The sequence below is a fragment of the Spermophilus citellus genome (assembly GCF_964194105.1).
Source record: "Spermophilus citellus genome assembly, chromosome: 6".
Lineage (NCBI taxonomy): Eukaryota > Metazoa > Chordata > Mammalia > Rodentia > Sciuridae > Spermophilus > Spermophilus citellus.
The window spans coordinates 120,973,728-120,992,127 of record NC_138187.1 but is presented as its reverse complement, the minus strand read 5'-3'; the positions used below and the strand labels follow the sequence as shown (position 1 = coordinate 120,992,127).

Here is an 18,400-nt window from a genome sequence, read left to right as displayed (position 1 = left end):
TCATACTGAAATAATTGTTGCCTGTGCTGGTGTTTAGCAGTTAAAAGGGACCATGGAAATCAACCGTTTGATTCTCAATTTCATACTGTGCCATACAATCAATTCTTTTTAGTCAGACTGTCTCTAGATTTACTTCTGAGCCATAGTAAAATGAGGAAGCTTTCATTAATCTTTCAGATGCTTCATATTAATGACAAGGCTCTTGCATGAACAATGTAACAGCAATTAAAAAGCCCATTAATCTGCATTACAGCTATTAAAGATGCATGTCATTAAAGGGTATGGAGTTTGATTCATTTTCGCACCCCCCCAAAAAATGGAGCAATTATGGCCTGGCAATGCACTTTGTCATCAAATTAGGTTGGGGTTTTCCAGCAAATGGCCTTGCAGCATTTAGCTCTTCTCCTATTTTATTATTCATGACTGAAATGTGGAAGTCAAGACCTTTGAAATTACTTTACCTTCTTGTGGAGTAGAGATGTTCAATGCATGTGAGCTCTCGGTACAGCCAGCCAGAGTGCAAGCAGTTAGGGTTACTGCATAGTTTTTGAAGGGTAGCAAGCCTGTCAATATGCCTATAATAAAAGAGGGGACAAAAAAGGTTTGCATGTTTACTGTAAGCATCTCTAAAGGCTTGTGTGTGCATGTGCACATGTGTATGTGTGTGTGTGTGTGTGTGTGTGTGTAAGAGAGACAAATTCATAAAGAGGCAGAGAAGCAGAGAGAGAAAGAGACAGAGAGAGAGGGAATAGAAAACAAAAACATGTGACTCAATTCATTTTCCTGCTTGTCTACCAACTGCAGAATGGGGTAACCCATAAGAAAAAAATTGAGAGACCCACTTATTGTTAAGACAGCTTTAAAGCAGTATTTGATATTTCCCCCATTAAGGAGGGGGGTGCAGATCTACACATAGCTCATGAAACACAGCCACAATGTATCCAATAGTTAAGATGCATATTATCTCATTCCAGATCCCAGGCCTCCCACAGAAACAAAACCATTCAATTTTCTCAAATCTAGCATTTTTCAGCCGTATTTAACGAAGGAATCCTTTTTATGGCAGTGTCTATTAACATACTTTAAGAAATGTTACTCCAGAGAGTGGCTTCATTATTTTAACGGCAGGATACACATATACAAACTATTTGTTTATGTTGCAGTTAACAAATATGCAAATTAGCATATTTGAACAATTAGCAAATTAGATAATTATGCTTTTGTACTTCTACCTGCAAAATTATTAGTTTATTTAATTAAGACACCTGTCTTAAATGGAAGTATTGCACATGGAAGTGTTGAATTAACCTGGTTGGGTGGAGGATACATAAAATTTGTTCATCAATTCAAAGTACCTGTAGAAATAAAAACACATTTTGTTTACTGGTGTTCATAATCAAGGCAGAAGTTCTTTATTTAGTTAATCCTGTGAATTAAACAACTACCCATAATATAATTTGTGCATTTTCTCACCAGTGGTTTTTCTCAAGAACTTTTCTAGAGCAAGCTTTAATCCTAACCAGAGACTGTCATCATTCATATAAAATGACAGTCCCACTCCTGGTATCCCTTTATTGATTAAACCTTCAATAGCCTAGAGAATATATTATTGTTTTAAGGTGCCAATATTGTTGACAGCTTGCATCACTCAAACACAAATTTTAATATACATGTTTCTGTGTTTGCCCTCCCCGATTAGAAAATTTACAAAATTAAAACAGCAAAGAGCCAGAATGAAGACAAGAAGGTAAGTCATTGTTTGCTCTGGCACCTTCTGTTTGCCCTCAATGCTGCACACTGCCTTCAAGTCTCTATTCCAGCAGTTCCCAGGCCTCTCCTTGGGCTACTGAACCCTTTCTGCCATGTTTTTACATGAAAATATCCATCCACTTGGCACTGTCAGCTCAGCTCATGGCCAAAGAAGACAGCAAGCCAATGAACTAATATGCATACACGTGTGACCATGTTATGCCAAATTCAGTTCTAATTTCAAAACCCCCTTGTGTCAATACCTTCTGCTTTCCCTCCTTCCTGCCACTGTGACTGTCATTTCCTCTTGAATCCCCCAGACCATGAATTGCATTGAGTTCACTTTAAGAATATCTTAAAAGCAAGCTAACGTTATCACACACACAGCCTCATCATGTAGTAATGAAAAGCACAGTCACTGAGGCCAGAATCCCTGCACACAGATGCCTGTTTTCTAGTGATGGGCTTCATAGGCTTAGGCAGGTTGTTCTGAGCACTGTGCCTTAGTTTCCTCCTCTGTATACAGACCCTAACTTGCAGACGTCTCACAGGCCTCACCTGTGACATGGGGATAATTCAATGCTTACCTAAAAGGGTCACTATCAAGATTACTGAGGCTAGGCCTACAGAAGAATCAACACAAAGTTATGTAAGATGGAGAGCCCTACTGCAGAGATGTGTCAGTCCAAGTCACACTACTAGTACAACCCAACTTCTGTCTCTCTAGGCTACTAGGTGATTTTTATCTTTCAAAGATTACTAGTCTTCTTTTAAATACTAAATCAAATAACTACCCTTACACTTTCACACTCACTGTATGTTCTCACAGTCCCTTAAATAACTCGTGTTTCACAAGGTGGGGTCCTCAGGCTTCCTCCTTTTTCGAAACACATACCTTTGTTAGTTTATGAAACCTCACCTGTCAGTGATCATCTGCTTTTCTACAGACTTCACACCTCCACAGAGCTTTCCTTCTGCATTTCCACTTGTAGACTACTGACCCCACCTGGATGTCTCACTGTGGCATCATACTCAACATGTCCCAATCCCTACACAACATTCTAAACTATTTCTTAAATGTTCTCTCTCTCTCTCTCTCTCCCTCTCTCTCTCTCTCTCTCTCTCATGCTCACTCTTGCAGTACTGGCATAAACTTTCTACTTACATAGCTCTGTGTCTAGTCTTCTAGATTCCTTAACTCATTAACCTTAATAGTGTCTCTTTGAGATAATGACTGTGTTATCCCCATCTCAGGGGACCTTGAGCATAGTAGCCAAGTGCTCTACCAGTGAGCTACACCCCAGCAATTTGTATTCCCAATTCTTGATGCTTCTACTGTGATATTCAAGTTGCAGGCTCCAATCAGAGGCATTAGGACAATATACATTCTAGCCATTGTATCCTTAGAAAATCTTTGGCATTTGCTATGTCCTGTTGGCAAGTTGGAACCTACTGTAAGATTCTAAATAGGACAACTTGCATCACCTGAATTAGTATAATGCCACACTATAAAGAAATGAATCAGCATCCAGTAAATAAAACTTTTAATTTTGATACATGCAAATAAAATCATGATGGGATATGAGGTTAGTTTCCTTTGTTCATCACTTGAATTAGATGGCATATGGAAAAGGCAGTGCCTTTCACAGATGAACATGCCTTAACTGAGGCTTTTGAATACTGTGTCCAAAAAGGCACAATGATTGTATAGAGTTTGGTGATCTCAGATCCTCAGCACGAAGGTTTGTCACACATCCAGGTAACATTATCATTGAGAAACATAAAAGCGGTTCTATTATTTCACAATTTTGCAGTCTGGCCTTAAAAATTACTTTATCCTGAGACACTATTTCTTCTCTGATTATAACTGAAGTGCTATATTGGCATTGCAACTGTTTTATCAGCTAATCAGGAAAGGTATTAATGTAGACTAAGACGGATCATGTCAAACAGATACTGACTTCGAATGCACTAAATGATCGTCAAGGTTTCATTCAACCCGCCTTGCTTTCACTAGAGGAGTTTCTTTGTGCGCATCTATGTATCATGAAATTCCTCTATTAATTCTCACCTTAATTTAGTCAGAGGCATTTATATGATCTTTCTTGTATATATATTTAAAGACAATATTTTAAAAGGAAATTCACTAAGGCAATACAACTCTCAGTAAATGTGCTTTCCCCAGTTTTGTGCTTTGTTAGAGAAGATTACCAAGTTATATTTCATAGAAAGATCTCATGATTTTTAAAGAAAGAAGAGAGAAACTAGATCATCTTACAGGCCATTTATCAAAGTGCTCACATTTCCCACTTCAAGCCAGGTGAAACAATAATAAACACTGAGAAATGAGAGCTGCAAAGCCGAGAACAGAAAAAAGAAAAAGAAAAAAAGGGAGAAGAGAGCTGATGTTTTGGTTCTTGCCAATTCTGGATCCCAGGTGGAAGGTTTTGGATAGTACATAAATCATACATTCAAAAAAAAAAACATGCTGTCCTTTCTGAGGCTGGAGTGCCATTTCTTTCCCAGGGGGGGAACTTGTCCATCATGTTATGACTCAGAAACAAAGTTGGTCAAACCAACTGAAGAATTTCCCCTAAATACAAGCTAGTATTATCAACTTCAGTAAGAAGATCAGGGTACAATCCAGCATTTTCTCCCTTCTCGGCAGGTTACAGTGAAGTATTAGGGCAGGGGAAATGGATGCTCCTCTTCAACCAGAATAATAATGAAGCCATCCTATCTTCTAGGACAAGTGATTGGTCTCCTTTGGTTCTCAATATGGAGTGTTTATACCAGGATAGATTAAAGTTGATACCTGTAAAAAGTTGTTCTATTATCAAAGAAGGAAGAAAAGTACATTATCTCTAAGACAGAGGAAGGCAGCCCTTCTTGGATATCTCCTTTGAGATCCTTGAGTGACTATTTCTAATGGCGTTGCCTTAGGTATCAAAGTGATACTTAGATTATATACTCTGTTGGAAAAGAAACTTACTATGGTAATAAAATAACATCAAAAAGCATTTATCAATTTTTCTTGATCTTCCTCTAGAACGGTGCTCTAGAAGACAAATGATTTTTTACAAAGCTTTTAATATAAGAAAATGTTAGAGCTAGAAAGGCCCTAATGATAACAGTAATACACAGATTAATACAGAAAGCAGAACGCTTGCATACATGTGAAGTGGACAGGGACAATTGTCAGATCTGGACTTTCCAGGCTAAGATGACAAGAGGCCTATATTTAATGAAGGACTGATTTTCAAAACCTAAGGTTACCAAAAGTCTGTGTTCTATTTTTAAAATACAGAGAAATATACCATATGGCATATTTACAAAAGAATCCAAGACATAAATAATGTGTCCACTGAAAATCCAATAGGAGAAAATGGGGTGGTATTCCTTTATGGCACTTGGAGTCGTTATAAAGTCTATTCCTCCAGTGAGAACTTGAAGATTGGCTTGGATGTGAATGTCTTGTTTGGGAGTTATCACAGAAAAGTCTTTCTCTTTAATTTGAGTGTTCCTATCACTAGGCAGACAAGATGACCTCTGAAACTCCCTTTCAGCCACAAAACTCTGTGAAATCAGAAAATGGTCCCAACCATGTCAGGAAACCTGCCAGTCTTTCTTGATAATGGAAGAAGGCAAGCTGGAAAAAAAAAGACCATTCAATAAGCATAAAGTAAGCATTATTGATGTCTTAAAAGTGTTAGTAACCCATGAAACACAGGAGCATTGGTATCTGGATTAAAATCATTGGCACCAGAAGGACCATAACTCTCACTGCGAAGCGATAATGCATTTTGCATTAATGCTTAACATTGAGAAATCTTGACATGCCACACCAAGGGAGTTTGAAGTCAAGTAAGTAGATTCTATTTGAGTTGCAGTCCTGTGGGCCACAGTGGGAACAGAAAGTCCAAGCTTAAAGAGCAGGGAAGGACATCTTTTAGGAGAAGGAAATACATCATGGTAGGAATTTAAGAACCCTTCTGCATTTCTGCATATGGCTCCAAACTCTGCACTCTGAGGATTTCCACCTAGCAGAAGGGAAGAATCTGTGTCAGGAGAAGCTTGCAACATAAAAGTCCTTCATAATGATTGACAGGATTCCCAAGAATGCAAAGAGTATATACTTCTTCACATGCCCATTTCTTCATCAGCTATTATATGGCTATTACTATTATGCAAAAAACTGGCACTTGATAGTTGACTGAAAATATGAAGATCTTTCATTCTCTTAGTGCTATTAGGCTACTGCCCTCTCATAAGAGCCCCACCACACCTTACCCCTTCCAGGAAGCCTCCAAAGTAACAGGCAATTGATTGATAGATTGATATCGTTAACACTTTCTTTCCTTTGTTCTAATCTCCAGTTTCAAAGGCACCAACGAGGAATATCAATAATTGGAGGCAGCCCTACTACGTAAGAGAAAATCATCATCGTGGAGCTGACACCAGCTGCATAAGCTTTTGTGCTTCTAATAGGACCCTGGATGCCGAGAAGCATGGAACAACAGAGCAGTCTGCTTTGACGCTGAAATTTTATGATTAACTTCTCTGATTAAATGCAGACAAGTATAAATGCTCTGCCTGGAAACCGAGCCTGAGACACAAAGCAAACTGGCATCCTTTTAAAAGCCAAATACATTTTGGAGAGGAGGAAAAAAAAAAAAAAGGACGCTCCATTTCTATTTACATACTTCAGCAGACTCCTCCTCCCTCCCCTGCCCCACCCCCAGCTGCCAACCTAGGTGTTTGGCTGGCATCCACTGTAATCTGTTCTCCTTCATTATGTTAATCTGTGGGCGGAAAGATTTCTGTCATCTTCGAATCGCTTGTACAGCAATGGTAAACACCTTGGCCTGTCTGTAATTGGACAGGTGTCTGCATTGATGTCACCCAGCTTTTAATTCAATTAAAGAACTGGCTGCTCTGCTCTCATTACCCACTCATTTCCGTTGCACTTTGAGTCTGGCGGGGAAATCTGCACACAGCAATTGTCTACCCTGAGTCCAAAGTCAGGGAGCCCCTTGCAAAGATCACGCATGATATATCAAATGGACTCCAACAATCCAAGAATGTTTTCATATTAGCAAAGTCATCTGGAATCATATAGAGGATTTATTTTCTCTCTTTATTTTTATAGTATCTAAGTGGTGTGTTCTACCTACTGGCCAGTAATTAGGAGCAGTCACAGCAAACAGAAAAGCTGTTTCTACTCTCCTCTCCCCAGGGCTTTCCTCCATCTCAAGAGAACTCATCAGAGTGCAATGCTCTTATTTATTTGCTGGCATTTCACATTTGGATCAAGAAAGTGAGGGTGGGCCAGAGCAAGGCATTTATTAAGAGGGCCATCTGGTAAGGGACACCACACGGGCAGAGCTGCTATGTACCTGGAGACACAATGGAAGAACCCACCCCTATCAAAGAAAACTGGCCTCAGGGAGGAGACCAGAAGAAAAGGCAACTTTCTGGCTCAGGTTTCTGCTGCAGTCCTGATAAATTCTAATTTTTAAGTATACATCGCAAACCAGCCGAGTGGATGGATTAAAGAGAGTAAATCAATCCAATGTGCCATGCTTTCTGCCCACTTAAAGGACCCTTGAAAAATAAATTAAAGTCCTAACACAGACATTTTGACACAGTGACCCCATGAAACTGAATAATGACATTTGTTAAATATGGATGAAAATTTAATGATCTAGGAGAGATGTGGAAACACACCCAGGATGCTTCTTTTCTGGTTCTTAGTAGCCAAGGAAGTCGGTGTTGTTTTTGTGGTTTTGGTAGCATTTTAAAATAAAAATAAGGATCGTTAGTATTTATAAAGTAAAAGCCAATTTTCATTTTACCTGAAAGATGAAATAGCAGACACACCTGGAAACCAAGGTGATATTTTGGAAATTTAAAACTAATTTTTCTTACATTTAATTTCCTTCAAATGGACTTTTTGACCTCATTTTAAAAACTTTCACTAGGGAACACAGAAAATTGTACACCTTGGGTCAAAGACTATGCTGATTTTGATGTTTATAAATAGGAAAAATAATATTCTTTTATTTCCTTTATAAAATATAGGGCCTAATCCCAGTCTTAACACATGGTTTAACCAGTGATTTTAACTGACCTCAAAGCATTTTCCAGTTAAGATTCTCTCGGCAGGTTTAAATCTAACCTCAATTTTTAAATCATTGCCTTCATGGTAAGAACTACAGAGTCCCTGTCATTTTTATTCTAAATAAATTTGAAGGTAACTCTTTATCTTCCTTGAAGGGCAGACACCGACATCATTGGGACTCTCCATAGAATATTGGACCTGACTAAGCAGAGAGGTGAGCAAGGAGACAGGAGGAAAAGAAAGAAACGAAAGTCCCCGCTACTGACCAGTGTCCCATGTTCCCTGCTACAAGCCTTTGATGGTATTACCCCATCGAGAAGGGGCTGCTGTGGGGCAGAGCGTGACAGAGTTGCTCACATCTATACAGCTAGAGAGCACTAGGGCCCAAATCAGAACCCACACCTTCTGACCTTTGTTCCTCCCCTGTGATCAAAGCCCCAGGTAAATAAGAAGGAAAGAAATCTATTGACAAAATATTACTAAAAATAATAGTTTGCTTTTCATAGCCAATAGTTGATTAAAAATGTACTCAGAGGTTCAAATTTAATACTAAAATCTACTGTCTACAAAGAGAAAGTAGAAGGATCGTTACCTCAAACATGCAACTGTGTATTCTTATTCCCTTTTACAAAAATACCAACACATAAGAAACTCCACACGGGTGTGTCTGAGTATGTGTGTGTGCATGCCTGATGTTTATATAATTAACTAACATGTTTAACATTGAAGGCATATATACTTGCTTATTTGACTACTACATTGGACTTTTATTATATAAAATTTTTTTATACATTCTAAATATAATACAAATAAAATTATAAAAGTGGAAAACAGACAATTAGAGTGACTAGGCTCTCTCTCTCTCTCTCTCTCTCTCTCTCTCTCTTTTAACCAAATCTGAATGACAATCTTAAAGTATTTGTATTGAATGTTATGGGCATGCCTAGTTGATTACCACTTTATCACAGAATATATACCTTACTGTCATTTTTAACCAGGTTATGTGTTACCAAAAAGAAATCCAAATCCAGTCCTGCAAATTCTTATATTTTAAAATGAATAGCTTGTAAAAAAAGAGAAAGGGGAAAAAACAAATTCTCTTATAAGAAATTCACAATACATAAGTAGTTCATGAACATTTTGTATTCAGGAGAGTAAAACAAAGCTATTAACTCATCAACACTGCATTACCTAATGAAATTCTTCTACATTAGCTAAGCAGCAACATTATATCATTTCTATTTTTTACTATTTATGTCATAGGCCATATTTTCATAGTATGGATTTTTTCAGACTAATTTCTCTTAAGATTTACATTTAAAGAAATAGTTTTTAATAAACTACAAATATGGAATATTAGTTTATAGAGTATTATAAAAACTTAACAAAGATTTCCTCAAAATTCATCTTTTAACAATACCATCAAAACAAACTTGTTGTTTTTTTATTTGCCATCCCTTCTAATGTTTGCTGCAGGTGACAGAGACCACTAATTGGTCTTTATCGTATACTACATTCTTCTTCCTCAAATAAAAAGATTTTTTGAGCAGGGCAAATGCCTGCTTTGAATTAGGACATTTCCCAACATGACCTGAGGGTAGGTATAGCTTATAACTCAGTTCTGACCACAGAATGCAAGCAGAGATGGAGGGACAACTTTCAAAATACACCTTTTTGCATCTGTCTTCAACCATTTTTCCTTCCTACTGGGTGGAAATCTGAATGGGTGGCTGAAACTTATGCCAGGTAGAAAACTTGTCACTAAGAATGGTATAGCAAAAAGATAAAGTGGATAGGTCCCAGGCCTGTGAGCATCTCACCTCTACAGTGACTATTTGTAGTGAACAAACAACAACAACAAAAAACTTTATTGGTTAAATCACTGTTATTTTGGGTTCTCTGCTTCTTAAGTGAAGCTAATTAAAAATAATAAGCCCATTTGTATTAGTGTGTCCTTGATAAAAGTCTCAATTTACTGCAGAGAGAATGCTTGGTAGTATATTTATATACTATATTTTGGTAGTATAAAGCAGATGACAGCTGGGCATGGTTTCATGTGCCAGTAGACCCAGCTACTTGAGGGGCTGAGGCAGGAGGGTCACTTGAGCTTACAAGTTGGAGATCAACCTGGGAAACATAGTGAGGTCCTATCTCAAAAATAAAATTAAAACCAGATGGCACTAGCTTAGAACACAGAATAAATTTATTAAGTCAAATGAATAATTTATGTGTTGTATAATCATCACCATTGCAGCAATATTGGTTTCCATTATTATTATTATTATTATTATTATTATTATTATTAGGTACTGGGGATCGAATTCAGGGGCACTGGACCACTGATCCACATCCCCTATTTTGCGTTTTATTTAGAGACAGGCTCTAACTGAGTTGCTTAGTGCCTGCTCTTGCTGAGGCTGGCTTTGAACCGGTGATCCTCCTGTCTCAACCTCACGCTGAGATTACAGGTGTGCACCACTGTTTCAGCTTGGATTTCCATTATTTTTAATTGCAAATATATTCTGCTTAAGTCCCATTCTGAGGTATAAATTTTGGAACCAAACTGCAGATTCTATTTACCCTCTACCAACATTTTTCTCATGGGGAAGATATGTATTAAGTTTCATATGTATATGCATATATGTTTAAGTTGTGATCGTTCTTTACACTATTTCAAAAAAATTCTTTTAGAAGAGCGAAAGGTCTTATGAGACTTTAGTAAGGACCAGCAGTTCAATACACCATTCAACTTATCATGATAATTTAATATTAACACTGTGTGAACTAAAGGATTAGTAGCAGAAAGCTGAATTCATTTCTCCATTTCTCCATTGATTTAAAAATTATATTTTTGTAGTTGTACATGGACAGAATGTCTTTATTTTATTTGTTTATTTTTATGTGGTGCTAAGGATTAAACCCAGTGCCTCACACATGCTAGGCAAGCTCTCTGACAATGACCTACAGCCCCAGCCCCATTTCTCCATTAATTCTTTTAAGAAAAATATATTGATCATCTTTCTTCAGGAAGGTCCTGAACCAAACTTGAAATAAATATAAAACATGATACTTATTCTTTAGAAGACTTTTGTCTGATGAAGAAATACAATGGGGTACAAAAAGGAGTCAGAAAACATTATTTATTCCACAACCGTGGAATAAGATTTCTCAGCTAAATAGAAAAAGAAATAGCATGGCATTAAATTACAAATATCTCTTCACAGACTTCCCATGTAGGTATAATATATATATATATATATATATATATATATATATATATATATATATATATATATAGCTTAAGCATATTATGTGTATATGTATGTATATATACACATTCACATGCACACACAGGGTAGCATTTTATTAATGGACTGATATCTGGGTTTAAGATCAAGTCCAGCATGATGCAAAAATGACTTATGATTTAAACTCTCCTGGCAACTCCTTATATGGCCCATAAAGTATAGTACATTTGGTTTTGTGTATGTCTCCAACTCCTCATTAATCAATGACTCTTCAGGCATCCTGAGCCTTCATCCTCTTTGAAGGGACCCTAATCCAACAGTGAGTTCTACTTCTTTGTCAGTGGTTAGGAGACCCTAAAATCATTCCCATATTCTTTCTTACTAACAGGTATTAACAGTTCCAGGAGTGGACAGCATTCTTTGCCTATGGTATTATTTTAAGTGTTTTGTTGTTGTTGTTGTTGTTTATTTATTTTTTCACTTTTGTCTTCATGCCTTCCTTACTTCCAAGGTGTGTAATCAAAAGTTTATAACTTAAATGCAGGTCATTACAGTTGTACATCATACTTTGAATTGCACTGGTCTTTATTTGCTCTGAAATTCATGGACATTCTGTAATTTAGAACTCTTCCCCCTCCACCATTTCCAATATAAATAATGAGCTTTTTGCCTTTCTACTGGGCATCACAATGTGGGAGGGTGGCTGGCCAGAAATGCTGCCTCTCACCCAGACCTAACAAATCAGAATCTGCATTTTACCAAGATCTCTGACTAATTCTCATTTCCTTTCCCCTGGGATCTTTTAGAAGCATTGCTCTTGAAGGTCAGAGGCTCTATTTGCATTGTTTTCTATTGCTTCAACTTGTCCTAGTATTTTTCTGGTGGCAAAAGTAACGCAGAGGGAATGAGAGGACAAAGCAGGGATAAATTAAGCCTTACAGGTGAAAATGATCCCTTCTCACCTGACTGTTCCTTGACATGAGTGTTGTTCAATGTGTGGTCCATGACCCTCTGCAAAAAAAAACAGCTGGAGAACTGGGTAAAATGCAGATTTCTACCTCCTAGCATACTTAAGCAACTGGGGAATCACCTCATAGCCAATAGAAATGATTCACCTAATTATTACTAAGATTATGGAAGAGAGAGAGCAAATAAAGGGTGATCTTCAGTATGTAACCCACTTTTTTTTCAGGTAAAAATTAAAGTCTACTGTATATGAGAACTGAATAAGTTTTAGTACTAAAAGCTATAATGTCAATTGCCTTATCAATTCAATTTTTTTATTTTCTACATAAATTTAGATTTGAGTCATCTGAAAATTATTATTGGTTCATCTGTTAAGCTATTATAAAGAATTTTTTATTTATTATTCTACTTGAAGAAGGAACATGACTCTTAGATTTTTAGTTCAGTAATAAAATAATAAAATATACTTTCTGCATACCAACTATACCCTAATGCCAGATGCTCTGGGCTATGCTAATTATTTTAATAATTAAGTTTACATGTTTAAACATCTTAAGGATAAAAATAATTATATATGTGCAAACACTTGAATCCACTCATTCTGGAAATAATTTCAAAACAAATTGTGAAGACACTTTCTGAGCACCCTGTTTGAGGGGAAATGCCTGGATGGTCTCCTGGGCAGAGGTTTTGCATGTTAACAGGGCTGCAGAGGAAAATCAGCAAAAGCTACAGAGTTAATTGGAGCCCTTTGCAACAAGTCTATAGAAATAGGAGGGATAACTGCAGGGCTTTCTACCCTGAGGCTCCAGCTGAGGAAATGAACTTTCAAGAGCTCCTGGTTCTGAACTCTGGCCTTGGGAGGGCACAGAATCGAGACCCTGTGGCCCAAAGGGGCCCATTTGTTCCTGAATGGGGCTGTTAACCCTTGGACACTCCATTGCTATTGGGAGTTATCTCATTTAATCCCCTGGTAACCAAATTCATAAATGGCAAATATTCTGTCTCACTATTCTCTTCTTTCAGTTCACTTAATTGATATTCATTTTTAATCACGTCCTTTTCTTTTGCATTCTGCTTTTCTCTGACCATAATTTCCCACTTTTTCCCAATAATCAGTGCACTTAATTTTGGTTTTCCTATGTTTCTTGCTTATATTATCTTTTACTTTTAGTATTTGTATTTTACACATTATATGAAGAAATATACAATTTTTTTTTTTTTTTTTTTAGTTTTAGCTTGGAGGCGGAAGCTATTGAAACTTGATCAATTGGTATCAAATTCCTCCTTTTAATAATGTTTGTCAGTTCCTCCTTTTAATAGCATTTCTCAGTGCTGGCTGAGCAACAGAATTACCTGAGATCATTTAAAATTACTTGCACCAGGCTACATTCTAGACCAATTACATCGTATGATTTGTACAAAGGTAAAAGTGGGGATGGGGGACACATGGACATCTGTATTTTTAAAGTTCCCCAATGGCTCAGTGGGCACTTATGGTTGTGTACTACCTCCTTATAAGAATCTCAATCAAAAGATCAAATGTTTGGAAATGTCTAGAAAGATATCATGGAAAGGCAGAACTCAGGCAAACCTCCACCCTAGCTGGGTGCAAAAGGCTTTAGAGCTCTTGGCAGTCCTACTTCATCTAAACTAGGAAGAAGGGAGGTGAGTGATTCAAATGCAAATTTACCCCAATTGACCCAGTCATAATCCCCATGAAGGTTTTTATTAGCAGAAACTGGCTGTCCAGTAAAAGAATTTGAAAAAAAAAATAATTTTCTTGTGCAAACAACTAGGCTGAAGACAAGTTTAAGGACGCAGCAGCTGAAGTGTTGGAGGAGAGGCTGGAGGGTGCATTGTAGCTGATACGAAAACTGTAACTCAAAAAGATGAGAATATAGCCCTTAAATTCCAGAAAAATATCCTACTCTGGAAACCTATAAAACTGAAAAATCATCAGTTGCTTATTAATAAGATCTAAAGAACTTGGAATCTGTGAAACAAGAGATAGAAGGTAAGTAGTAATCAACAGAGATGGAAATGAAAATTGAGAATACTTAGAAGCAGCAGGTATCAAAGTGAGCTGGAAAAGAAGAAAAACAAATATAAACCATATAACAGATGGAAAGATTAATCAACTGAAGAACAACAGAATCAATAGTCCAAAAAATCAGAAAATAAAAAGAAGCAATTACCAGGCAATAACCTAGGCTTCAAAATCTATAACTAAGAGATTATAAAGATAGCTACTAATCCACTGAACATTTACTATGTGCCCATTTCTTAGAAAAATATTTTATATAAGCAATTTATTTTTAAAGTCATAATAATTGCCTAATATAAAGAAGGTTTTTATTCCCAATCGAACAGGAGGAAATTCAAATATAGGGATGTTTTTAAATTTGCCTGATAACATGCAGCAAATAAGTGGCATATATGGACATTGAGCCTAGATTGATTTGACTCTGTAAGTTTGTTCTGAACTATGAAAGTGAACAAACAACCTCAGATGGAATACATAACATTAAAAGCTGTTATCTCTTACCAGAAAGAATGATCAAGTATGTGAGACTAAATATTTCAAGTAGAAGGCAGACACAAATTTGAGGAGTAAAAGAGTTCATCATATAACAGAAAAAAATAAATCAATGAAAAAAAATCAACGTATTTTCTGGTATCAGTTTTCAAGTTAATAGATTAGGAACTCTATATCAGCCAATAAATTTAAACTGCCTATATATCAAAATTCCCATATATTGCATTATTTAGTTAAATAAATAAGACACTAACAAGCAAAATTAATTAAATATTAAAATATGGAAAAAAATCACCTCAAGTATTCCAAAGGAGGTTACTTTCAAAACCAACAACAAATATTTCTGAAATTCATTTTACTTATTTTTCTCTTTTTTGAAACTTTTCTTAACCAATGGACAAAGCAACTGCCACCAATCTACATACCCTTAACATCTCCACCAAACCCAGTCTTCTGTTTCTCTATGTTGTCATCCCTTTCATACCACTTTCTAGTATTTATTTTCTTCATTGTGAAATTCTCTAACTTTGATAATTTACCCAAGTTGGCTTTGATGACTCTCAGCTCATATACAGTCCCATTTTCCTAATTCTTCACAATGAAAGTCCACCTGACCATATCAGAGTTTTTATTAATTTTTAAAATTACCTTCTGTACATGTTCTTGCCTTCCCATTTTCAAAATGTGAGCAACACTTGTACCTTTATAATTCCTTGTGAGGAATAAAGTTAAAGAAGTCCTAGTCCATACTGGAATTTTTTTTTAAATGGTAAAACAAAATAAATAACAAATAATTAGCAAAAACTGGAAAGCCTAAAACATGATAGTTGAAATATACGCAATTACATCAATTGCAAAAATACACATGGAGAGACACTCCCCTACTAAAATTTAAAAATGAATTATAAAACTCAAGCTACAGATATATTCCTAAAACATCATGTCTCTTAAGATTAAAATAGAAATAATGAATACAAAAGTAATTTTTAAAAATGCAAGCAAAAACTGAATATCTCAAGGAAAACATTGACAAAATTGCATTCATAGTGGAGACATTTTCCCTAATTTTTGACAGATTGGGTATATAAAAATCAAATAACAATTAGTCAATGTTTCTCTAATTTTCTTCCCCCTATACACTATTTACATGCTTCACATGCACTATCGTAACATCCACTGTCCTGGTTTCCAATCTGGTGGGGTCTCTCCTCCAGGGAGATAGATATCTTTCAGAATCTTGGAAGAGACTGGTTTAATTTAAAATGCTTCTCTACACCCAGTTTCTAAATAGATCTTACTATAAATTTAGAATTACTGTTTCAGAGAATGTATTGCTTATTATTAAGCTGCTATATTTAACATAAACAAATATTAGTCTACCATGAATGGAGCATATGGAAAATTTCCAAATCACCCATAAGAAAGTAACACAAAATTTAAATATTATATTAACCACATAAATATTTTTTTTAAATATGTGCAACAGGCAAATTAAACTAAAAGAAAACTGACACATTCAGGGGAGTTTGCATCATATGAGACTAACTTGCATATTTTTCCTCATAGTGTAAGAAATACTTTCAATCAATGAAAAAAAAAGTGCTCCTACAATGGAAAAACTAACAATGAACCTATTTAAACTTGTCATAGAAGTATAAGTGCTCAATGCATATTGAAAATGTTTAATCTCTATGGTTTTCAAATAAATTCAAATTATGACAATATTCTGACATACTTTACCTTATAAAGCATGGTGTTGATTAGGAGAAAATTAAATGCGCAATACTGTATTCTGCTTGCTGGTAGAATATAATTCACAAACACTTTTGGAGAAATAATTGGCAGCAATACAGCTAAAAAATCACTACTCTTTTCTTGAAAAAATTACCATATGCTAAGTACTGGATACACAGTTTATAGACATCTGATAGTGTCCATGTCGAGCACAGTGCTGTGTGCTTTATGCATACTTGGACTCATTTTCTCCTTTTATTGATTCCATGAGGTAAGTAGTTGTATTTCATTCTCATTTGCCCATAAGCAATCTGAAGCACAGAGTTTAATTGATCTGTCCAAGTTACATAGCTGAAACATGTTAGAGGTAGAATATGATATTGTTTAATATTTGTAACATTTTACTTAAGTATTAGTCTCTTATTTACAAGCTAAAGCATTAAAGAAGGGTCCACAAGGATGTATAGAGTCCCCAACTCACAGGGAAAGTATGCAGCAGGGATTTGTACTAATGCCTGACTTCCAAATCCAAGATTGTGCAAAGCTTTAAGAGTCTTTGTTCTAGTTGTCCCATTTCTAGGGATTTATCTGTGAACATGGACAGGAACTGCCCTGAAGAATTTTATACATATACACACATATTTTATCATATTAATTATAACAGGAAAAGTTGGAAATTCAGAAGATAAGGGGAGACTGAGATAAAATGTGATTGAGGAAGAGTCAGTGGAAAGATTTTGAGTGGTAACATTGTTCTGCAGAGTGGACTCATGGCTAGGATAGCCAAAAAAAAAAAAAGCTGCAAAATGTGAGTATTGCAGTTGTTCAGGCAAGAATTACAGTGGTTTGGCCTGACCAATTGATATGAAATAGATGGATACACTTAATAAATTGTATGAACAATTTTTATTGAAAATGGATCAGCAAATATAAATATGAGCTATGAAGGAGATGGTCAAACATTAAGAATAACTCAAACTTGAAAAACTGCTGGCTAGAGTTATTTATTGATATTGTAGATGCAGGAGAAAACATTTAAGTTTGAGTATGTTAAATTCAGACAGACAGACATCTAATTGGTAATGTCAATGTGTCCAAATGCCTGTTGGATGCAGCCATTTGGATGTCTAGGTGAGATGCAATTTGGAATGTGAAGCATCTCTATGTTCTATGAATCCATAAGGTTTCTGGAACAAATCTGGAGAAAGAGAGGTCTGGGGATGAGAACAGGGTCCAGTTCTAAATCTTGAGACTCTCCAAAATGTAATCAAGGAATAAGCAAAAAACACTGAGAAAAAGGGTGGCAGGGGGCACCAAGAACCAGGATTCAGAAAAAAAGAGTCACAGAAGAAATATTTCAAGAAATAGTGAGAAATTTAGTGTGTAGAATGCTGTAGAGTGGTGAGGATGAGGGTTGTAAACTGTTCTTTGCTTATGTAAAAATGGCTAAAGGAGTGAGCAGAAGCCAGATAAAGTGAAAGAACATGATCAATGTTCCTACATACTTCCCACTAGCAGGAAGTCTGGGAAGAGCAGAGAGAGAGCAAAACTGGAGGGGAATTTATTTGAACAGAGGTTTTGTTGTGATGGCTTGGTGAGTTTGCTTTTAGCAAATAGTCAGAATTTGAATGATCCTGTGAAGAATTACCAGAGCCATAAGTTCTCAAACTTTAGAATGCATCAGAATCAGCTAAGAGCTTGTTAAAATAAGAAATCTACAGCCTAGGGTTTCTGATTCAGCAGGAGAAATGGAGGCCAGAGAATTTGCTTTAATAATAAATTGATGCATTTAATAATAATTTTAGTAATAATAATAAGCTGATACTGATACTCCTAAGGCCATGCTCTAGTGCAGCAGAGAGAGATTAAAAATATAAGTGAAAGGAAGATTAGCTATCAGTAACATCTCTGAAATGACAGAGTTGGTCTAGGGGATTTATGACGGTTTCATTTTTGATAGGAAAAAGGAAACTCTGTGAAAAAAAGATAGGAAAAAAATAAAAATAAATAATGAAAATAAAATGATAGCAAATACTTACCATA

At 36.0% G+C, this 18,400-nt stretch overlaps 1 protein-coding gene across 1 annotated transcript in view; it reads right to left on the bottom strand.

Moving 5' to 3' along the window:
- The window catches only part of USH2A (usherin), a gene marked incomplete at its 3' end in the record, with an annotated part of 798,897 nt that overhangs the window by 421,722 nt on the left and 358,775 nt on the right, over positions 1–18,400 (bottom strand). Inside the window, exon 31 of the mRNA XM_081297837.1 lies at positions 462–575. Within this exon, the coding sequence (XP_081153963.1) occupies positions 462–575 (114 nt within the window). The remainder of the gene's footprint in view (positions 1–461; positions 576–18,400) is intronic.